At 39.8% G+C, this 25,271-nt stretch overlaps 1 protein-coding gene across 1 annotated transcript in view; it reads left to right on the top strand.

Moving 5' to 3' along the window:
* The first annotated feature begins 2,111 nt into the window (after positions 1-2,111).
* The window catches only part of LOC109935590 (BCL2/adenovirus E1B 19 kDa protein-interacting protein 3), a 30,735-nt gene continuing 7,575 nt past the window's right edge, over positions 2,112-25,271 (top strand). Inside the window, exons 1-2 of the mRNA XM_020534232.2 lie at positions 2,112-3,103; positions 20,252-20,432. Coding sequence (XP_020389821.2) covers positions 2,518-3,103; positions 20,252-20,432 — 767 coding nt within the window. The 5' untranslated portion in view covers positions 2,112-2,517. The remainder of the gene's footprint in view (positions 3,104-20,251; positions 20,433-25,271) is intronic.

The following is a 25,271-nucleotide window of genomic DNA, read 5'->3' on the forward strand; positions in this document are numbered from 1 at the left end:
AATATCAGAGGATCTGACACTTTTTAATCCTTCACTTCAAAAAGCAATGAGTTTGATTTTTTGTCTTTCTTTATCAGCTATTTGTTGATTGAGGAGTGAAGATTGATTTATTCATTCTACAATTGAAATTCTGACAGAATTTCAATGGAGTGCCAATACATGCTCATGTTTGCTTTCCGTCTTTACTGTGACCTTTAAAATACCAAAAACTCGCTTTGCTTAGTGTATTTTTTGGGTTTGTTTTTGTTATTGACTTCCTTTCCTGCCTGTTGTTGCTTTTAGAGTAGCAAACTTGTAGGTGACATTCATTACAAAAAACAAATAGTAACATCATGCATGTTTTATTTTGTTTTTATGCAGTTCTTGAGAAACAACTTTGCAGAATTGAATGATGTCTGGACACAAAAAGGCCTTATTAATATAGAAAACAATATCATTTCTGTGGGATTTTTGTACCTTTTTCTAAAATTGCTTTGTTAGATTGTCTTTACACGTGCAAAATTTCTATATTTTAAATCAGCTCAGCTATGGCCACCTATTTTTAATACTCAAAAACAGGATTCTTGTTGAGACAGATGTCTTCAAGTTGATGAACAATTCTAACTATTTACACTCCTATAATCTGTGCTCTGTGCGTACTAATAAAAGCACATAAGTGACTGTAGTCACTGGACACTGGAGTCACATAAGTGACTGGACTGGACATGACATGGAGTCCATTAAAGTTTTAGCAAAGATTTGTAGCTCAGGTTGTGGGTAAGGTTATTGATTTGCTCGCTGAGCTGGCTTGTTTTTGTTCAGATGTTTCATCACCATGCTAAGTAACATCATCAGTGAGGCCTCTGACGAAGGTCTTCATCGGAGGCCTCATTGATGATGTTACCTAGCATAGTGACGAAACGTCTGAATGAAAATGGAATCCATTGAACTAACAGCCCCACCGAAGGTGTGGCACTTTAGTTCAGAACGTCACCTGTCATGATGTCATGTAACAGTCTTAAAGATACACTGTCTGTCTAGCCTGAAATCAATATGACACATCAAAACTGTCATTTCCAATATAGAGGTGTTGCACCAAATCTTTAAAGACTCAAAGAACTAACCACATAATAAATATTTGTGTAAATTTAAGATGTTCTGATGAAAGGGCTACAGATGTTGCCTGCTGAGTACTTACAGCACTTTCTGTTTTTCTTTCAGATTTCTATGCAACATCTGCCATATCCTGGAAAAGCTCAGCAGGTCTGGCAGCATCTGTGAAGAAAAAATTCAGAGTTAACGTTTCAGGTCCGGTGACCCTTCCTCAGAACCGGGTCACTGGACCCGAAACATAAACGCTGATTTTTTCTTCACAGATGCTGCCAGACCTGCTGAGCTTTTCCAGCAACTTTGTTTTTGGTCCTGATTTACAGCATCCGCAGTTCTTTCGGTTTTTATCTGCCATATCCTACTTTTCAATTAATCTTAATAGCAGTTAGCTTTTTTAATACTTTTTTTTTATACGGCCAAGTCAAGGTTGGACTGATGTCAAAATATTGTTGGCCAGTTTCTAAATTATTTCCCTCAGTACTTGTTCGCATTCTAGCAGAATAAAAAATCTAAAATATTACTGCAACTGCCCCATCTAGTGGTAACAACGGCTGTTCAGTGGAAATGCAGGAAAGCAGAAGTTTCTACAAGTATGGAGCTGGAGGAGTTTGTACAAGTACTGTTTCATTTTTGCAAACTCTAGAATATGAATTTAAGACTTGTGCCATACCATACAAGTACGGACTCGCGGACAGCTTTGCATTGACCTTGACTGGCATCCACAGAGATTATTTTATCTCCTCCAGTTCAGTTTCTTTGGTTTCCTTGCGAGTGTTCTTAAGTATTTTGCTTTCATTTGCACTGGATCATGATTTCATATTATGACACAGTGGGTGAACCCGATAATCGGGCAACACTGTATCATACCAAGACAGCTGAAGATTGTGGAGGTTGGCCAGACACAGTAGTGCAGTTTCAAGATAAGAAGAGCAGGTGTTTGCAGCATCAGATGGGCTGACGCTGTTCCACATTCACCCAAATTGAATCACCTCATTACCCTCTCCTCATATAGTCCTGCCTCTCTGCTCCTATGATGCTGCTTGGCCTGCTGTGTTCATCCAGCCCTGCACCTTGTTGTCTCTGTGGCCCTGCTCCTTTTTGTCCCTTCTCCCGTAGCCCTTACCATCCCTGAAGCCCAGCCCCTCCATAACCCCTCTTCCTCTGTGTCTCCCTATGTAGCCCCCTTCCCAAATCCCCTCCTCTTTGTGCCCCTCTTCCTACAGCCACTCCCATCTGTGCCCCTTTCCCTGTACTCCTCATGACTCCTCAATATACCCCTTCCTCTGTAGATCCCTCCCTCTCTGCCACCTCACTGTAGCCCCTTCCCTCCATGCTCCCTGTAACATCGCCACTTTGTTGCTGTGTGCCCATTATAGCCCTTTACCCTCTGTTCCGCCATAGCTCCTCCCTTTACCTGTAGCCCCAATCATGCCACCCCAAAGCACCCATGACCACTATAAGTCCCTCCCTGTGAACGTAAGGCCCTCACAGTGCCCCCTACATCCCCTCAATACCGCTATATTTCACTGCTGTGCTCCCCCTGTCCCCCCTCAGTTCCTCGCTGGTCCTCCCTCTGTGTCTCAATCGTCACCGTGCCCCCTATATCTCCTCAGTTGCTCCCTTTCTCTACCCCGGATACCCCCTCAGTTCCTCCCTGTAGCCCACCCCAGATCCACCCTCAGTTCCTCCCTGTCTCCACCCTGTGTTCCCCCCCCTCAGTTCCTCCATATCTCCCCGTCTCACACCCCCTTCCCCTCTCCGGTCTCTCCAACTCACACACTCACACTCTCCTACCCCGCAGCCGAGCTGAGGGAGCCTGTCCACGGAAGTACGCGGCCGAGTTCAGGCAGCTCCTTCCGCTCGGCGCTGATTGGCCGCCGCTGCCCCACGGATCGGGGATCAGTTTGTTTACACCGGAGCCGGAGCCGGAGCCGGGGCGCGGGGGCCCGCAGCCGGAGAGAACTTTCCAGAACCATGAGCGAACGGCACAGCAACCAGGAGGAGAGCCTGCAGGGTAAGTGAGCCCGGGGCTGGTCGCGGATACACCAATGTGTTCCGGGTGTCGGCCCTCTCCCCGGGGACTTACCCCAACCCCGACCCTGACCCTGACCCCCGCCGGGGAGAGGCCCGGACCCCGACCCCGACTCCCGACTCCCGACCCCCCGCCGGGGGTGGGGGGACCGCTCCTCCTTTGCTGCCGGCCTCTCGGTCTCTCCGTTCGAAAGCGGGTAAGTCTGATGATCGGGGATTAACTGCAGCCTGCACCGAACCTCAGTAAAACTCCCTTTGTAACCAAAGCAGCTTAGTGATGAGAGCACTGCCGCAGAATATAAACCAAATCCACACGGCACATCCGCTGATACCTTCCCCCACACCCCATTCACATGGACAGTGTGTGTTGTAAAAATATTAAATATTCACTGTACTTAGTGCCAGTGATGGAGTCTGTTTGTTCACTGAGTATATCCTTTCTGAACCTTTACTGCAAAATTCTCTCACAAATGAATTTTAATTACTTGCTCACTGATAAAACACGCAATGGTATAGGCTGTCTGTTTATTCTCTACAGAGCTGTTATAAATTTTCCCCTTTATTGGGATAGTTCTACTGGTGGTTAATGTAACATCTAAAATGGCAGCTTAACTGTAGAAGAAAACAAGTTCAGCAAAGACCAAAGTGTTCCTCTGTTTTCTATGCCAGGTACAATGGACTAGATTTTCTGCCCACTCCCTGCCCTATTGACCGGGGCAAAGCACTGCTTCATTCTATTTACCAAGGATATGAGCTCCTGATCTCTGATCTTCCTTCGGAGGTAGGGTCCCTAATCTCTGACTGACTTGTGGCAGACTGGAGTCAGAATCTTGTTACAAAAGGCTCCTAAAGCCTCCTCACCTTTGAATGATCGACTGGTGCCCAGCAGGTGTGTCTCACATTCTGTTGGATTCATCTACACCAAGTATTATCCTTATTCCCCACCCCCATCACCCCACTGACTTTTCAAAATGCATGCTCAAGTGCTTTCCAGCAGATGATTGCAACTTGCAGAATGTATGTGCGCAGACTTCTCATGAGATGAATCAACGACACATCCCAGACTTCCCACCAGTGAAATTATTGTGGAGAGCATGCCAGGCTGAATGAGCAGCACGTGGAGTTTGAAATGCACCAAACAGTGTGTATCCTTTAGGGTCTCGGCCCACTTAATAATTACCTCAGGCTTTAGATGCACCCCTTCTCCAGCCCTCCTTCAACTTGTGTGGTAAGAAATAGTCACCAGCTTCCCATGATGTCTTAAACAAGACTATAAATTATCACCTTATATCTTTACTGCGTGTGTTCTGTGGCTGCTATCTCTTGATCTTGCCTGTGGCCACATGCCAGGAGGTTATTCTAGCTGTGGATGTACAATCTTGCACAGGCTTTGCTTGTTGCTTGCACCATGCTTCATATTGGATATCCAAAATATATGCTTATGTGAATAGTAAGCTTTTTCTATCAACGTTGATTTGAAGCAGGCATGCAACTTTTCCAGATAGCAATAGAAACAAACTAAAAAGAATAACATTATTTTTGTAGTGTAGTTTGATATTGTTGCTTTTGCAATGTTTAAAGGATGATTCATACTAACTATAATACTGCTGGAATTAATTACACCAAAGAATAAATTTAGAAAGCTACTCTTCCATTTTAGAAGCTAACATGTCAAGAATACCTTTTGGAGATGTTGTCTTCTTTCCCCAAAAATTTTTAATGATCAATTTTAATGCATAGTTGCAGGCTCATTTGATGAGATTCAACATCAACAGCCCAATTTCATAATATTACCTCTAGTACAAACACAGCTTAATTGAGTAGATTTCATAAGAAGGTTGCATGTAGCTTGGCTTCTAAATACTCTAGAAGCAATGTGTCTCAAGAAAGTTGTTAGCTGGTTCCTGTGTATGTCAATATAAAACTTTGCAAATTGATTTGGAGCTGACCATATAACTGTGGTCTGTGATGAAACAGTTATGTTTGTAAACAAGTGCCACTCAGTTGGCTGGACAGCTGATTTGAATATTGTGAGTTTAATTCCTGTACTGACTCGGCTTACCATGAAGGACTGTTCTTCTCTACCTCTCCCTTTGACTGAGGTGTGGTGACCTTCTCGTTAAAGCACCACCAGTCATCTCTCTCTAATGAAAGAGCAGCCCTATGGTCAGGTAAAACTATGGTGATGTGACTTACAAGTGTCTACTAATTTTATGTAACAGAACTAAATTCCAAAAGCAAATCATCTTACATTTCTGCAATAAGTTGTTTATTTTTCATTTTGTACTTTTCCCTCCTAACTATCCCTGTTTATGAGATAGTAGGAAGGGTCTAGGCCTGAACCGTCAGCCTTCCTGCTCCTCTGATGCTGCTTGGTCTGCTGTGTTCATCCAGCTCTACACCTTGTTATCCCTGTTTATGATCTTATTTATGGCCCTAGACAACAAGATTAACAATTGGAACAGTATCTTTTTAACCTTGGTCTACTAAACACAAACTAGATCAACAACCCATGAGTACATTTGTTTTGTATAATTATTCAAATAATTATTTGATTAAATAAAATTTGTTTGACATGCCGGGGCAACTAAATATAAAATATAACCGCCCTTTCTAAGGGATGTGCTCTGTTTTGGTGCACATATATAGCAGTCAGTACTATTGAGTATTGGATATGTCATTAGTTGTTGCATTTCAGTTTGGATCCATTTGTTTATGCGACAGCTAGAGGGGAATGTACACGTGAGCCCTCCTGTATACAATTCTGGTGCTTCCCTCTAAAACTTCCATAAACTGGGAGTGGTGTTCACACTGGATTGACTACACTAGGTCAGACATTCTGACTTTCTTTTCTTAATTCAAGTCCTGGGGATCAAGTCCTTTAGGGATTCTATGATCTGATCTATGATCTTCTATGATCCTCTTTCTATCATCTTGCCAATAGGTTGAATAGTTCCTTGGCTTTAACAGTGTCCTGCCTACAAAGAGAGGAGTATGTAATGTTCATCTCACATCACTCTAAAGATGTCTTGGCAACATGCAGAGCCAAAATGATTACCTGTCTGGGCTGGATAGTTGCATGATCTCACTTGGAAAAAGACAACAGTTGGGATGGAGGGTGATGTTCTCACGGTACTTAAAGTGGAAGGCACATCTATACTGCAGTTTAAAGGTAATTTACCGTGAGTGTTGGGTATTAAGTCAAGTAAAAATGAGGCAAGCATCTTACTCCTCATCCCCAGAAGCATGCCTTGCAAATTCCTGCAATTTCTCGCAAACAAGAATGGAGAGAAATATGGTCACACCAGTATGTGTTACTCACAATATGAAGCTTTGTAACCAGAACAGCAAATTTTAGAAAGTTGGCGCCAATTATTTTTACAAAGATAAAACTAAATTATCATTGGCTTTGTTGATTTGTCTCATTTGATTAGTTCAGAACATCTGTTCATTTACGGTAGCTCAGTTTCGATGGAAACATCTATTTCTTATGATTTTTTGAAAGTAAACAACTGTTCAAGTGACGTATTCAGTGTAATGTGCTGGGTCACTATAAGGAACAAAAATAGTCCCTGTAGTAATTGTGTGTGAAAGGCTCAATTCTGTCCAGTGCAGGGAAAGAAGAGCTGATCAGAAAGAACACATTATATGCAACTTGTATATACAATTAATATTGACATTAACATGTCTGGGCAAGTTAAATGAAAAAAATTTCAACCTGTAATCTAGAAAATGTTGTGGGCTATGAAGAGGCGTGCACTTCATCAAAGCAGTGTGGCAGTTGCTTTATTTTCAGTGAAGGACTTGTGTACATCGAGTTAATGATTACCCTGTAGAGCAGTCTGAAAGGTCTGGACGAGAAGCAGTTCAGAGGAAGTACGTTATAGCTTCTTCTGCAGGACGTACTTTTTGTTTTTTTTAAACCTTTTTAATAATTGCACTAACGTGTCCTAACCCATATCCCTAAGCCTCCTTAATCCAGATCAGCTCCAGAGATGCAGGTGATAAAATTAGCGTTTATGTTACTGTATTGCTTTGGGGACCAGCTGTTAAACTGGGTCTGGCTTTATTTTCCTGCTATCCAGATTTAAAATGCTGAACTTAAATGTACCACAAGGTTGTTTTTTTTTTAAAAATGAAAATTAGTGATAAAATCTTAGTACTGGCCCTGTAAATGAAAGGGGACTAGATTGGCCTGCGTAGCACCCATGTTTAGGCATGACAATGCCGCCCAAAAATGGAGTCCAAGGGTACGCATGGCCTCTTCTGAAGCGAACATGTGGCACCACTTTGTTTATGAATCATAACAACCACTGGCAGCTTTGAAAACAGATCATGATAAGAGTCATGTGCAATATAGATGTGGTGCCAGTGCTAACGTTGTGCAATTGGACACTTAAACTGATGCTTTGTCTTACCCTTGCTTGGCTGAACCCAATGCTAAGTACAGTGAAGTACCTTTTCTATCGTTCTTCCTAATTACCCCGCCTTGTTCCAAGACCTCTAAATCATTGTCCAAGAATTCTGTTGTATTCTCTGTCATATGTCTGGCCATCATTCAAAGTATTGCAGTCCAGATTCACTTTTTCTAAAACTCCCATCACTTATTCCAGACTTTAGGTAGTTCTAGTCACTTACAAAATTAGGTCCCTTCTCATGGTGTAGCCAGTTACCAGTGTGGGTAACAATAGCTGCATGCAATAATCATTTAAAATTGTAAGCTGCACTGATTTATTACATTGTCTAAATGCTGTAAATGGTCTTACCGCAATCCCTGTGCCTACTTTCAGGGAGGTTGGTAAATGTTGCCATCTCTACCATGTGTTCAATTTAGAAATATTTATATTTCAGTTGAACTGTACCCAAATGCACAGTGAGTTATTGACTTGTGCTTTCATTTAAGCATTAAAACAGATATGTTTGTTTAATAGTTTATTTAAGTGCAAATAAATACACTTTTTTAATAGCATAAGTGGTTAACAAAAAAAACTTTAAAAATAATCCTGGTTCTGTTTCTAACAAACAGCCTCATCTCCAAGCTGTTACCGTGATTTTATGAAATTCCTGCCTTATTGAATTATGATTACACTTTGCTTCTTGCGGGGTGAAAGAATGGAATGAAATGTTGCTTGCAGATCAATAGAAGCTGGTGTAATTAATTATTGGTGACATTTTCATAATTGGTAAAACCTATCTGTCTGTCACTAGGTGCCTGCAGGCACTGTTGTGATTTCAGTTGCTCAGGTTTGCCCACCATAATTTACTTCATTTGATGTCTGCAGTAGTATTTGTTGTCTCCCAGTTCCAAGATTATTTTTAATTCTGTTGTTCTGATATTATCTATTTTGTTTCTAATCTTAATTTTATTTAATTTTTGATCAAAATAGTATTTATTTTATTCCTTGCCTCAGTTATTTAGTTCTGCAGTACTGATATTGGTCATTTGATTTCTGCTCCCAGTACTATATTATTAATATTACCCTGTGTGTCTGATATTATTTATTTATTTTTAGTCAGCTCCAACATTATTCACTTCACAGATTCACTGGTATATCTATTTGCCCGCCCCAACTCTGCTTTACTTCGTTAACTGTTGTTCTAATCCATTGTATTCTGTTACTCTCCTTCATAATGACTCTCTCCATCTCATACAGATATTAAAGTTTATTTATAAATAGATACTATCCATAAGTGTTCACACGTGCACACTTCATACATCTTAACTTTTCTGCTAACTCTCTCTAAACACTTTTCTATAGGACATGGGAACATCTGAGCAGTATTCCTTAATGGGTTATTTGGTTGTTAAGCCCCTTGAACCTATATACACAAAAGGTGTGTTTTCAGTTCTTGCCCATGAATTCTCCGACATCACACATTGCCAGATATAAACTTCTGATTCAGATGTAATGTAATAAAGGCATTTATTTGAATCATGCAGAAATCTATACAGCAAAAACTAGACAAACCATAATGTGCAATGGATTTTGACAGCAGGCATTTTTCAGATTTCAGGCATTCACTAGAAGGTATCAGAAAATGTAAAACAAAATGGAAAATCAATTATTTTGTGCTTTTTTTTTGTTTTAGCCTCCTGTTGATATTCACAAGCATGTGCTGGAGGTGATGTTAGGCAAAATTTTCATGTACTTCTGCCCAATATAGATGTTTCAATGGCTTTTCCCACATTTTCTTCCATGTTTTATATCAAGGAGTTAAGGTTTGAATAGTTTATAATGTTTCTTTCTTTTCTTGACCCACATCCAAACATTTGTTTTGTCAACAATATGTTTTAATTAATTTTACCACAAAAATGGCCGTGTAAACACTGATACATTTAGATTCAACAAAAATTTATCCAAATGTGACTATGGTAAGGCATACAGGCACATAACAGTTTTTGTCTGTGCAAAAAGATCAATCTGGTTGCTCAAAAATAGAGGGCAGACTCTCCTTTCTCTGGATCTGGGCATTGTGGATTATCTGTCTGCAACATATAGAAAATAAATGGTCAGAGTTGTTCTTGTTCTTCACGTTGGGGAGATACGATTAAAGGAGGCTTGGCAAGTTGCTGGTGCGTCTTGCAAGTTGTACACATTGCTGTCGCTGTGTGTTGGTGGTGGAGGTGATGGATGGGATACCAATCAAATGAGTTACTTTGTTCTGAATAATTTGAGATCCTTAAGTATTGTTAACAGATGGAGAGTTTTCCGTCACATTCTTGACTTGTGCCTTCCAGATGTCAGAAGAGTAACAAAGTCTACATACTACTGATGCTGGAAATCCGAAATGAAACCAAAAGAATGCTGGAAACTCACAAGGAGGGGTTTGCAGCCTCTTTTGATTGATTAAATAGAATTAACATAGAATAGAACCATAGAATCCCTACAGGTGTGGGAAGAGGCCATTTGGCCCACCGAGTCCATACCGACCTTCTGAAGAGCATCCCACCCAGATCCACTGTATAACCCTGCATTTGCCATGGCTAATCCACCTACCTGCTCATCTCTGGATACTACGGGCAATTTAACATGGCCAATTCACCTAATCCGCAAATCTTTGGACTGTGGGAGGAAACAGGAGCACCAGGAGGAAACCCACACAGACACGGTAAGAATGTGCAAACTCACGCACAGTCGAACCCCGGTGTCTGGTACTGTGAAGTAGCGATGCTAACCGCTGAGCCACAATACCACCCTACATTTCATATTTCAACATTAAATTTTCATCAGAGTCTGAAGAAGCTAGATATAATCAACTTAAGCAAACAATCAGAGAAAAAGGAGTAGGGTGGCAAGCAGAAATGATTGGTCACAAAAGCTTACGTACCTGGTGAGATTTTTCAATGTTATCATAACTTTTAAATGTCACCATTTAATTTTTATAGAACACGTTCATCTGCTATTAAAGAAATTTTATGGTTTAGAAAATAACTGTGATATAAAATTATACCAGATGCAAAACTTGTCATTGTTAGTCAGAGGAGAATGGCTGGTAATTTATATATAATCAACTATTCTGAAGAAGCCTGTGACTGAAAGCATTATGATATATTTTGACCTTGAGTTTTTTAGATGTATAGGACAGTCACTGGATGCCCTTTCCAGGGAGGTGTATTAGGCTTCCAGTGGAATTCTGAAGTGGAACAAGTGTGGCATCACCTCTCTTTATTTCCACACTTCATTTATAAATATCATCAAAGTAACAGTTGCATCAGCTGGTTGTTCTGTGATTGGGTGGTTTGACATAAGTAAGCAGTAAACTCTAGCTCTAACGTGACTGTCACATGGTTTTGACAGGGTGTGTGCATACCAGGAAACATAACGTACTTTTAAAACAAAAACAGGAGGGAGCTATGTCAGCTGGTGAAGTGTGCTTTTCCATAAATTTGGTTCAGGAATCATTATATGAACATGTTAGGAATTCTAAGCATGATATTTTGTTACTCAGTAGTTTTTTTTTGTATTCAATTAGTGAAGAATGTTGTCTAAAATACCTTCTTACTAGTTCTAAATGTCAAGTCATCGTGGTCTTACCAGATCATAGGAATGCTCTCCCATTGGGGAGAGACGACTGGTGGTTTAACCTGATGATTACCACACCCCACACCTCAGACTAGGGGAGAGGCTGAGGAGAGTTCTTTGTGGTAACTTCAGCCCATATGGGAATTAAACCCACTCTTTTGGCCTCAATCTGCATCACAAACCAGTTTACCAGCCAGCTGAGCTAACCGACCCTTTTACAGGCAGTACATAAAATATGCAAACATTTATCAGATTTTTGAAAACAGTAGGATCCTTGAAAAACTGACACTGATTTTAATTTGGTGATGCCCTGGATGTAGGGTGTTTTGACAGTGTATGGGAAGAGTGAAAGTAAGTGCTCTTTGTAGGTAAGTGGGTTTTTAACTCAGCCATCTCAATATCATGTCTTCTAGCTTCCTGACCAATTATTAGCAGCCCCTGTGACATGAGCCTATATGACTTAATCTCAGCTTCAGAGACAAACTAAGTCTGAGTTAAAGGTGTTGGGGAATTTCTGCAGGACAAAAGAATCATTTTATCAGACCAGGAAGTTTCTGCATACCTACAAGTAGATCCTTTTTGTGGTTGCATGCAGCTGCATATTGTTGGAGAGGGCAGCTTTACAGTTGACAAATATTCCTAGTTGTTTAGTTGCTATGGATGCGCAGTCAGTGGTGCCTTTTGCCTTTGGGAAGCCAGCCAGAGCCGCAAACCTATGGGCTTTGATACAATTGCAGGCAAATTTGATGTTATTTTTAGTCCTTATAAACAAGACATCAGTCACCTTATGTATTTGAGTGATTGGGAGATCCTGGGCATGTTTGCATGAAAACTCTGCAAAGATCTGGAGGCAAAAGAATTGAGATGCTGATGATATTAGCAATCATTGATAACACATAGGGGTAAATTTTCAGAGTGGTGAGAACCTTGGACCCAGATTCAGACGTTCTGCCCTCAATTCCGATGTATCAATTTTTGCTGCTAGGGGAGAAGTGGTGGGGTATGATTCATACATTAGGGAAGCCCAAACACACAAGGGCCACGTGAAGGAGAATGCTCATAACACGTAGACCCCATTTTTGCTACAGAAAGAGCCTTAATGGCAGAGACTGTAAGGCAACATGGGTTGGCATGAGTTGGGAATGGATGGGGATGAAGTGATTTGAGTGTTAGAGCACCTAAATTTAAGAAAAATCCTGGACAAGGTTCCAGATAACCAAAATGAGTCTTTTTAAATAGCATATCTCAACAATCAGCATCTGTTATGCCTGGTTTCAATTCACAACCAGAGGTGACAAGCCAAAATTCACCCCACACCTACTCCCTTTGAGCAGAAGTTGTTTCTAATGGGATAGTTTCTTCCAAGATAGATGTAGCAAGCTGGAAAATTTCCCAATTCACGCACTCCTGTTGGAGTGGAAATTCAACCTACAGTCACTCGATTCATCAGGCTTCCTCAGAGAGTCTCATGTCTGTGATCAATAGGGTGCTGTGCTGTTGCTCGTTAGCTTGGCGTTTATTCTAAGGTGACAACAATTGTGTTCATTCTGAAAGAACAATTTCTGAAGGTGTGTAAAGGTACCTTGGCAAAAAAGTATTTTGATGAAACCCCTTCTCCTTAACCTAGGCTAAAGTCAAAAATATGTTGAACTATCACTATAATATGTTTAAAAAAGCTTCCATTGTGGGATCTTTAAGAGCTGGAATTCACAGTTTGGACCACACAAAACAGGTTGTAGCATCTTTTCCATGACATGTCGGTTTGTACTCTCTCCTACCTCCTCCCTCCCCCCAGCCCCCAACCCCCAATCATTTATCTGAAAGCTGCTGGGTGCATATGGGCAGCATGTTGGCCATTAAAATTAATTATGGCTTGGCAGCATTGTTTTCTGTAAACAGTGCAGTAATCATACAGGCGGCATCTTGGTCGGCACACTTATGTTTATACACCAGCCACCCAAAAATGAATTAAAGAGGCCAAGCACTTAACAAGTAACTTGTACAAAAAAGAGAGTTTGAGGGGACATTGCACCATAATTAAAATCACCATGCCCTTTTGAGATTTCAGATGGGAGGGAAATAGAGCCAGAGTGGGTTTGTGCAGGAAATGCACTCCTACCTTAATTCCTGATTAATATTTTATGTAATAAATTCCCCGAAGATCATTTGGTTAGGCTTTCCTGCTTTCTTTAAAGTTTAAACCCTCTGTGCCCCTTCTGGATTCTAATGAGTACTTAATGTAATGCCTGTCACTTAAAACACTTTATAGTGTGCCTGCCCATATATGGTTGGGTATGGGGGTCAGTCAGCTAAGTTGGCTGGAGGGCAGGCAAGTGATGCCAACAGCGTGGGTTCAGTTTCCACACCGGCTACGGTTACCATGAAGGACCCTCCTCAACCACCTTCAGTCGTCTCTAATGAGACAGCACTCATATGGGACCATGGCAACTTTAACTTTTACCCTTTTATTTTACATTGTTGGATGTTTTACGTATGTTCCATTTCTGATGGAAAATGTTTGGAAGTGAATCTTCCTATAATTCTATTTGAATTGTTCTGGAACATGAGTAAAACTTGAAATATAACCCTTGCACTGGGCTTGTCTCGTTTTTGTTTAATTGTCAATTTTACAGGAACTATCTCTCTATATAGCACTAGGTGGCATACTTGTAATACTGAAGGAAATGCCATAACTGAAAACAATTTTCAGGCTTTCCAGAACTTTGAAATTTTTTTACTTAAATTGAATATGATGCTCTCAAGTACAAAAGTACCAGAGGTGTACCTATTAATAGTTATTAGTCTCTGGTATTTTGCATAAAAAGGCAGCATTTTTGATTAGCTGTTTGTATATTCTTATTCTCAAATGCAAATTTTCAGGAATTCAAACTCGCCCATTTTGTGCTTGGGTGGTCATGAAAAGCACCTCCTTTGGCACAAAGGAACAATCTTTTGAAATGCACTCCAAGGTCATAGATCATAGAATCCCATAGCGTGGAAACAGGCCATTCAGCCCAACAAGTCCACCTTGTTACTTTCTAGAGGATGTTAGAGTTTCCCTTTCACAAACCTACTCCTCCAAAAAAAAGTGCCAGCTCAGATACCGGTTGAAATCATTCTTTCCAGGTATGTTTGGCTCCACACCCCACTGCTCCATTATCCAAGTGTTGGCTCAGTGCAGCAGTGTGTGCGAAGTTTTATTGAGTTTGGCACTTCTTCCTTTCCATAGACTTTTTTGGTGCCAGGTAAGAGAAAAAGAATAATTGATCAGTCTAAAGTGTTCATTTTCTTCTAATGGAAAATTGATGGGATAAGGTTTATTTCACCAGTTCAAATCGACTGGATGTTATCAGAAGTATCCAATTTAGTCATAGTTTCCATTTGGATGAATTAGGATACAATAGCCCTGTGAAATTTTACAGATATAGTAAATATGGGAACAGCAACAGGGTGAGGGGAAGTGGAATGCTGGATGTTCTAGTGATAAGTAATTAACCAGTCACCTGGAATGGTTTCATGAATGGCGTTTTCCCAATTTCAGTTGAGCAGGCCAAGGACTGCATTAACCCTCCTCTGATTGCACAGTCTCCAAGTGACATCAAAGCAAATAAAATCTAAAAGTAGACTACTTGAACACATTGCAGGAACTGTACTGGCTGCAAAAGCAGGCACCCCTAACACAAATAGACAATCCATCTCGAAGTAAATTCTGTCATTGGATGGTGTGCCATCTGAAAGATGCTAAATAGCTGGTTTAAAAAGAAGCAGTAACCCAAGAATCTGTTTGGAAGTGCATTGATTTATTGTTCATAATAAGATTGCTACTTACTTCTGTTTATGATTTAAGGACCTTAGAGCACAAATTAGTATAATTTCTTTTCCTATTCTCTTTTCCCCCTCCTGAGGACATTAACTCTAATTGGGTATTTGACTACAGGTAACCCAACTTGTATAAATTAATTACAATATCCCTTGCAAAGTGCAGAGAAATATGATGTGATCAAACTTCCAGGAATGTATGTGGTTCACAACCCAATACCCAACTGTGAACATTTCAAAAACGAAACTTAATTATCTGTCCAGGTAATGCTTCACATCAAGACTTGGATATTTAACTCATAGCCTTCAAAGTTACACACATGAGCAATAAAACAAGGTGTCTTGCCTCAATATGTATTAAATCTCCGGCAACATTGTTGCAGAGCATTGGGTTGTTGAGTTTTCTAACTTCTTTTAAGCATGTCTTGTTCTATCAGAGTAATGTTAACTGTATTTGTGTCCACAGCTGCCAGATCTACTGAGATTTTATAACAGTTTGTGCCTATTGTTGCTGAGTTCAGTGAACTGGTGCAGTGTCTGTTAAAACTTTTCAGGTGTATCAAAAATAAAAAGCTTCACCTGATTCCAGTCAAGTTTCTTAACTGTCTGCAAGGCACAGTGGCATAGAATCACAGAGCAATGCCACCTTGACTTAGTATAAATTGTGCTGATATTCTTGTTTGCATGTATTAGATTGCTGTAACTTCTGTCAACAACTTGGTTCAACTTGAGTCTCTTCAGTAAGCTCTAGATAAATTTAACTTGCATGAATCTTTTTAAACTGTTGCAAATGGTAGATATCAGTGTTACATATCTGTTTTCTAACTGGTCTCGTACTTCCGTCTCTATTAGTTTCTCTTCTCCTTTACATTAACCTACAGTTGGGGTTACACTAACCTGCAGTACCCCCTCGATTAGTGAACATGTGCAAAAAAAAGCTTTGCTAGTGTGCAATACTTAGTGAAACTGATAAATGCTATTCCTTAAGATCAGAATGCCTCCAGCTAATCTGTATGCCAAAATAGGAGAGGATGATTGAGACTGTCAAGAAAGTGGAAAAGTGATACTCCCATACCTAAGATGTATTTATTTGATTGCTTGGCTTCTTGATTCCCAGATTTGATCATTCGTACTTTAAACACCCATTTGTCATTCTGGCAACAAAGACATTTCATAGAAAATCATGGCACAATTGTCATTACTGTCAAATTAAAAGTTCAAAAATATAGACCTGAGAAAGTGTTATTATTAAAATGCAAAATCTTTGTTATTCAATGCATTTAGACATGTAGTACAGAGAAACAGGTAATTGATTATTTAACAGGGTTATTGATAGTATATTAGCTTCCAGCATAAAGTTGTCAGGTATTTGGCTTACTATGTGGAGCATGTATGTTTGCACAGTAGAGTAGCATTTTATTCAGTCCATTTTGAACCACTATTATTGTAAGTTATATGATTTACATAGCGAGGTCATGACACATTTTGTGAGGGTTATATTTATGCAGAGGTCAAGTCTGAGATAATTGTATTACCTAGATTGTATTACCTCCTGCCTGTACTTCAGAGAGTAGCCTGTTTTTAAGAATAAATTGCACATTTAAATACAGCAAAATTGTTCAAATAATATTGCATTAATTTAGAACAGTTTCATGAAAGAATTTCAAGGACAGATGATAAGAAACTCTGCTTCAAGGTGGATTGTAGACCTTTGGGTTACTTTCCTCCTGATTTGATTTATTATTCTCACATTTAGTGAGATACAGTGAAAAGTAGAGAAGACTAGACCCAAAACGTCAGCCTTCCTGCTCCTATGATGCTGCTTGGCCTGCTGTGTTCATCCAGCTCTACACCTTGTTATCTCAGATTTTCCAGCATCTGCAGTTCCTACTATCTCTGATACAGTGAAAAGTAATTGTTTTGTGTGCTAACCAGACAAATCATACTTTACATAAGTACACCAGGGTAATAGAACAGAATGTAGAATATAGTGTTACAGCTCCGGAGAAGATGCAGAGGAAGATCACCTCTAAAGTAAGAGAGGTCCGTTTATAAGTCTGAGGAAAAAGCTGTTCTTGAATCTTCTGTTAATGTGTTTTGAAACTTTTGTATCTTCTGCTCGATGGATGAGGGGTCTTTGATTATGTCTGCCACTTCCCCGAGCCAGCGGAAAGTATATACAGACTCTGGAAAGAAGACTGGTTTTCATGGTGTGCACACAGCCCAGTCCAACTGTCTATAATTTCTTGCAGTTTTGGGCAGAGCAGTTGCCCTACCAAACTATGATGCATCCAGAAAGGATGCTTTCTGTAGTGCATCTATAAAAAATTGGTAAGAGTTGCTTTAAAGTTGCTGCTGAAATTAACCAGTTAGAGTGGATGCTTTTTCAGCCCATCTTTTGTTATATGATTCTGGAATTGTGGGGGCTATTGCATAATTTTACTCCCATTAAGCCAAGTAAAACTGTTACCTGCTGAGACCAAATATAGCTTCTGCTGTATGCTGTATGTGGGACTTACAGTTGATAAGGTAAATAGCATTGATCTCAAATTGCCATTGGAAGAGAGGTTAAAGAGTTTTTAAGTGGAAAAATAAAACCTCGTTGGCGCTGGACTGCCACTTTCAGAATGGCAGTGTGCCGCTGAAAACCTTTGGCAGTATCACATTCTGGCACTGCAATTGGAGTCATAGAGGTGTACAGCACAGAAAGAGACCCATCATTCCAACTCATCCAAACCAACCAGATATCTTAAATAAATCTAGTCACATTTGACAGCAGTTGGCCCATATCCCTATAAACCCTTTCCTATTCATGTACTCATTGAGATTCCTTTTAAATGTTGTAATTTTTACCAGCCTCCACCACTTTTTCTGGCAGGTCATTCCGTACATGCACCACCCTCTGCGTGAAAAGTTTGCCCTTTAGGTCCTTTTTAAATCTTTTCCCTCTCATCTTAAACCTTGCCCTCTAGTTTTGGACTCCAATACCGCGGAGATGATTTTATAAACTTCTATAAGGTCACCCCTTTGCCTCTGACACTCCAGGGAAAATAGCCCTAGCTATTCAGCTTCTCCCTATAGCTCAAACCCTCCAAACCTAGCAACATCCTAGTAAATCTTTTCTGAACCCTTTCAAGTTTCACCACTCCCTTCCTATAGCAAGGAGACCAGAATTGCACACAATATTCCAAAAGTGGCCTATTCAATGCCCTGTACAGCCGCAACGAGACCACCAAATGAAATGCACTGACCAATAAAGGCAAGCATACCAAATGCCGCTTGCACTATCCTATCTACCTGCGGCTCCACTTTTTAGGAATTATTTGTCCATTTATTTAGCCGTTCAGTATGTTATCTTGATTTTAAACTTCCATCTACACAACCTACGACGCCACTTAGATTGTTATTGGCAAATTTTAAATGTGTGGCTTTCTCTCTCATCATCTGAGTAATTAACAAATATCACATACAGTTGAGATCCCAATACAGATACCTGTGAAACACTATTAATCCTATCCTTTTGAGTTATGGTACCTGCTCAATATTCATACTCTGCCTCCTGCTGCTCAGACAATTTCCTAACAAGGTAATAATTTGACTTCAGTTTCAAAAATGTCAGCATTAGCTAACTGTCTTATGAAGAACTTCATCAAATACCTTCTGCCTGTCCGTATAAGAAACATATATCAATATTTAAGTGGCCTCTTTTTAAAAAATTCCATCAGGCATGACCTATCCTTTTCAAACCTATGCTTGCTCTCTAATCAGTAGGAAATTCTCACTCTTTCCAGATTGTTTCCATTATTTACAGAATTGCAAAGCTTCAGTCAGCTGGGGCTGAATTTTATGCCAAGGCAAGCCCTCTTGCTTTTACCCTGAAGCCATTTTATGATTGTCAGGTCTTTAACTGGCTTGATATGGAACTTTCTTTATGGGAGGAAGCCCCACCTCTGAGATTGGCCGGTAGTGTCCTTGTCAGAGTAGGACTATCTGCTGTGGGGACCATTGCTGAAGCTACAGTGGGTCCCTTGAAGAGGAGGAGGCAGGAATCCAGAACAAGGTGAGTCTGGGGTATCTTGAAGCCAGCTGTGGGGCCTAGGTGGATAGGGCAAAGGTGTATGGGAAACCTTCAGAGGGTGATGAGTGCTCTCCTCTTCCTCTTCAACCAATCCTCCCAGCTTTTACTGGCAGCCTGAGCAGTCAATGTCGGACTTTCCAGGCACAGCAATTTTTCCAAAGAGTTGCCTGACACCTCCCTAATTGTAGAAATAGTAGCTGTTGGAACAAACGGGTGCCGGACACAGTGCCACTGTCATGGTGCTCAATAGTACACCCCTGCCTGACGTTGCAGTGTGAAGGGGCCCATAAAATTCAGGTTCTTGTTTCTGACTTAAGTTGATAAGCTATTTTCCTGCTCTGTGATTTATAAAAAAGCAGGACACTTTATGAATAAAAATTCATCTTTAGATAGTAAATCAATTTGAAGAGTTTCCAAAAACAGAATTTCAGTTCAGCATTGATAGTTTACATAATGAATGTAGCGCAAGGTCCTTTTTAAATAAAGGAGAGTACAGGTTTTTTTAATACATTATTAATTTGACAGTTTTACTTCAGTGTCATTTACTAAGCTCAGCTTATTCTATTCTTTTATATAAGCAAGTTTGTAACCAAAAAATAAACTGTAATGCAAAAGTACAAAATAAATAATGATTTGCTGCATCATCTTGCCTGACCCGTGTTTGTAACCACTGTTTAAGTAAAAGTGATCTGGAGGTTAGAGTGAGTCACCAGCTTATCATCTAAACATAGAGATATCACAGACCCCCAGGCTACAAGCAGGTGCCTTTATAATACAGTAGAAATGTATTTACAGTTCCAAGGTGTCATACTAACTTAGATTCATAAACAAGAGTAAAAAGCTGCATTTCTGAGTGAGATACAATAATCACAGACAAGATTGGAGTGAAGAAGGGATAAACGTAAGCCGAAATGGGGGAACTAGTTGTTAACTCTGCTTTTTGTAACTGTTAATTGCTAATTTTGTTTTAACATCTCCCCTTCCCCATAGCCCCATTGTGGATCTGTTAGTGGAATCCTGTTAAATCCTGCATTTTATCTATGTCATCAACCGTGGATGTAACAGGATATTTGCACAATGTTGACTTTGTAAAGAGTAAAAATGAAACTTGCCAGCAACAGAGCTCAAATGCCAGGATATTATGGGATGTCACTTAATCCCAGACTACTCATATAGGGATTTGACAATAATTTACTTTTAATCCACTCAGGATCTTGGGTAGAGTTGCACTACAGTAACAATGGCAGCAATGGAAGCAGCACACAAAATGGAGCACAGGAACAGGTTCCAGCACCCACTTCAATCCTCAATGGGGAAATGGAAAAAATACTCCTAGATGCTCAACATGAATCAGGCCGAACCAGCTCCAGAGGAAGTTCTCACTGTGACAGGTATATGCAACACGTAATTTTGTGAGAAACCTAAATCATGAATACATTTAGCTTATGTTGTTAAATAGTTATGATTGTAGATTGAATATTCTGTCAGTTATGCAGAAATAGAATTGGTGCTAAAGTGCACTATATCTGAAACAGCAAAGATGGGATCCCGTGCTTCTAATTTGCCTTTTCACAAAATAGTCATCGTAACTTTAGATATCTTCTCCGTGCAATGTGGTAACAAGTTTACATCGAGAGCTAGAGCAATCAATGGTCTTATATCTAGCATGTATCTTAATGGGGTATTCCATGGAGTGGTACTGCCTTGTGTATTTTTAGCAAGACTTTCCTATTTTTATACGTCATTCTTTTTGAAATAAATGCCGAAATGCCATTTGCCTTCCCTATTACCTGCTAAACTTGTATTCCAATTTTTCTGATTGATGCACAAGAGCTCCCATATCCCTCTGCAAGTTACTGCAGTCTTCTGCCATTTAAATAATATTCAGTTCCTCTATTATTTCTACCAAAGTGCATAACTTCCTATTTTCCCAAATTATATTTTATCTGCCAAGTTTTTCCTTGCTTGCGTAAGCTATCTATATCATTCTGCAGACTCTGACACTTGCACAATTCTTGTCACACCCCTATCTTGATATTACTTGCAAGTTTATCCTCAAAGTTTATCTCTTCCCTCCTTATTATCTTCTTTGTTGTTTTCTGATTTTTTTTAAAGATTCCCAATTTTCTGGCTTATCACTAATCTTTATCATGTTGTTTATTCTTTTGATGATATCCTTAACTTTCCTGGAGAGCTATGGTTGACATATCCCAGTGATTCTAAGACGGGGATATCTTTGTGAACTGTGAACTATTTTCTTAAATGTCTGGCATCGTTCCTTGCCTGTCTTTGTTGCTAAATTCCTTTCCCAATCCACTTTAGCCAAATGTGCTTTCAATTCTTTGTATTTACCCTTATTTAAGCTTAGCAATGTTGTTTCTGATCTAAGTTCCTCACTTTCAAACTCAATGCTACATTCTATCATGTTGTGGACACTTCCCTAAGAGATCTTTTACTGTGACATAATTTATTATACCACCCTCTTCATACATCTCCAGATCCAAAATAACCTGACCCCAACCCCATTCAATCCATTATACATTGTTCTAACACTGTCCAAAATATACACACTCTGAATTCTTCTTCGTGGCTTCCTCTGCCTATCCCCAGTCTATATGAAGATTAAAGTCATCCATGTTAAATGTGCCTTTGTTACATGTTCTCATTGTCTCCTGATTTATTCACTGTACCACTGCATAACCACTATTAGGGCTGTAAAGACCACTCCGCCCAGTATCTTGCCCTTTTTTTTCTGACCTCCACTGATATGGATTGTACATCTCCCAATCTAAGATCATTTCTTGCTATTATACATTTTCTGTTCTATATGAACAAAGCTGCCCCACCACCCTTTTCTTCCTGCCTATCCTTTTGAAAAGTTGCATACCCCTGAATTATTAGTTTCCTTGTAAAAATATCTCTGTAATGGCTATAAGATCATATTCATTAACCTCTACTTGTATCATTAGTTCATTTATTTTGTTCCAAATACTAGGTGCATTTAATTAAAGAGCCATTAATTTTGTCTTTTAACCATCTTGTTCCTCTTAACCCTGTTTACTGTTGTTTTTCTATGTTTGTACATTCTGTCCCTTCCTGTCCACTTTGGGTACCATTTTACAAATAAATGCAGTATGATTCAGTTATATCCTCCAGCTTTGTAAGCTTACATTTCCATTTCCTCCTCCTACCTTCCCACCCCCATTAGTTTAAAGAATTTTCTATAGCTGTAGTTGTTTGATTCGCTTGGACACTAGCGATTGGAGACATTGGATACTGCAAAGGTTATGAACCCCACCAAGATTCCAGCAATAACATTGCTGTTGGATGTCCCTCAGGAACAGCAATAAGTTAGGTATAAAAGCTGATGTTGGGCCATAACAGAGAAACTGTTCTCACATACACGGGTTTGCAAATAACTTGAACAGTGACTGCATCAGTATCACTATGCAGAGGCCACACTGCTGGACCCTTAATTTTGTTGTTGCCAATAAGATGTTTCAGTGAGCTGTTTAATTTTCATATCCATGACCCATCTGCTGTTCATTTACTATTGATTACTTGTAAATTGTGGGATTTTTGCCTAACATCATACCCGAGAGTCTGCTAAATTTTCCATATGGGAAAATGTTTAAATTGTTCCCCACACACTATTTGGTCATTGTCCACATTTCCTGCATAGTAGTGATTCTTACAGTTCTTGTGTAAGGAAGCACGTTATAATTTAACGGGCAAACTAGCCAATGTTGATGAAGTGCTGCCAGTTAGTATGTTTTAGCGGACAAGACCATAATCACGTCTTAATCTCTAACTCCACAACAAATGTTTTGTTTCATACTTGAATGGTAGGCATTAACACAAGAAAACTGCAACCATGCAGTTACCAGTACTTTTTGCAAAGGAACTTGGAACAAGAATGGAAAAAGGCAGCAAGAGAATATTCTGTTCTTTACATAAGATTGCATACCTCAGTTTAAAAAGCTGGACATTTTATTAACTCAGTGGTGCATGGGTTAATATACTTTTCCTTTACTTCTGAGAGCCGGACTTAAATCAGTTCTAGGATAAAACTCCCCTGGAATTGCTGGGATAAAACTACTGAATAAGGCGTTAATTTATTTTCAGTGTAAAATACGTCACAAAATAGTTAGCTTCATTCCTCTCAGCAGTTTCAAGGATGGATTGAGTAGATAGTTCATACTGGGTGTACAAGTCTGGACTGACATTAGAGTTATGGTTGAATTGAATTACTTTGTGTTGAGTGCTTCAGAGTTGATGATTAAGCGCTTACTTGATTGTTAAAAATGGAAAATTGTAGGTGCCCTTTCAGTCTCCACTTTTTGCTCTTATTTTGTTCAGGCCACGAGTCTGAGAAGTGAGCTCTTCATGACCTTGCAAGCAAACAACATGCATTAAGGGAGAAATTCATGAGCATCCTGCCCTTTTCAGAGACACTACACGCTTTCATCAATTCTGGCATTATCTACGTGGCTTTTCTCATTGACATTATTTGAAAGGTGCTGGATGGGCTGTGCCTGTCGTGGCCTATAATGCTGTCTACTGCTGGGAAATCTGAACTGCGGTGCTATGCAAAGGAATTTCTTTCCTGTTAACTGTTAAGGCTAAAGGAAAACAACTTAACAGGCTTAGTTGGTTCACACTACTCGTGCTTCACAGCCACTGTTTTCTTATCGTCAGTACTGACAATGCCTGTGAATTGGTTGTTGCATGTTCTTTTGGAAAGAGGAAAGGGATAAAAATGGTTCAGAATTTAAGTTCAGAAACCATAAGGAAGTGGGCTATCCAGCTGAACTGAATGGGCGAGTTTTAATACATACCATCAAATCATCTTACTGTGTGACATTGTAGCAATAATCTTGCTGTGTACATGGTTTCTGAGCTATGAAAGTGTCACATTGCACATTAGGGACAACTGATTTTCATGAAATAATAGATTGTACTGAAATTCTTCTAAAGTGTGCAAGTTTTATCTGTGCTTGTACTTCATGATACAGATATTGCCTGTATTAATCATACAGTAAACTAGCCAATTGTTAAATGGGATGACATTTGTGCCAGCTTGTAAGGTTAAAGTGAAAATGTAAACTTTGCGAAAATTCAATGACAAGTGGTATTTAGAATTTTAAAACATTAACACAAAGTAATTATCTTCTATTTTGTATGACTTAAGTCATTATGATTGGTTCAAAGTGTGCAAAAAAGGCTTTCAAAGAAAAGGAGTTTCAGGTATTAACTAGCAAAATAAACTCCAGCCTGAGTTATAGAGAGCCATTGAGTCTACAGCACAGAGGCAGGCCCTTCAACCCAAACTGTTCCATGCTGACCAAAATGTCCATCCACCCTAACCCCATTTCCCTGCACTTGGCCCATATCCTTCTAAACCTTTTGTATCCGTGTATTCATCCAAATGCTTTTTAAATGTTGTTGACATCAAACACTTCTGTTCGCAGCACATTCCAAACACTGTGTTTTTATTAAAAAAAGTTGCCCCTCCGGTTCCCATTCTTTCCCTTCTTAAACTGATGCCCTCCAGACCTTGATTCCCCAACACTGGGAAAAAGACTGAGTGCATTCACCCTGTCCATGCCTCTCATGATCTTATACACTTCTATAAGATCCCCCCTCAGTCTCCTATGTGCTAAAGAAAAATGTGGCTGGTCCAGTCTCTCCCTATGATTCAGTACCTTGAGTCCTGGCAACATCCTTGTAAATCTCTTCTGCTCTCTTTCCTACAGCAAGGTGACCAAAACTGAAATACTCCAAGTGTGGCCTTACCAACGTCCTGTGCAACTGCAACATAACTTCCTAACTTCTATACTCAGTGCCCTGACTGATGAAAGCCAGTGTGCCGAAAGCCAGTGTGCCAAAAGCCATCTTCGCTGCCCTGTCTCCTATGACTCCACTTTCAAAGAACTGTGCACCTGAACTCCAAGCTCCCTCTGTTCTACTGCACTCCTTAAGGCCCTACCATTCGTAATGAAACTCCTACCTTGATTTGACTTTCCAAAATGCAACACCTTACACTTGCCTAGATGACACTCCATTTGCCATTTCTCGGTGTACTTCCCCAGCTGATCAAGATTCTACTGCAATTTCTGATAACCTTCCTCACTGTCCACAATACCGCCTCTTTTAGTGTCATCTGCAAACTTCCTAATCATGCCTTGTACGTTCTCATCCAAATCATTGATATAGATAACAAACAGCAA

This window comes from Rhincodon typus, chromosome 20, assembly GCF_021869965.1.
Source record: "Rhincodon typus isolate 14 chromosome 20, sRhiTyp1.1, whole genome shotgun sequence".
Taxonomy (NCBI): domain Eukaryota; kingdom Metazoa; phylum Chordata; class Chondrichthyes; order Orectolobiformes; family Rhincodontidae; genus Rhincodon; species Rhincodon typus.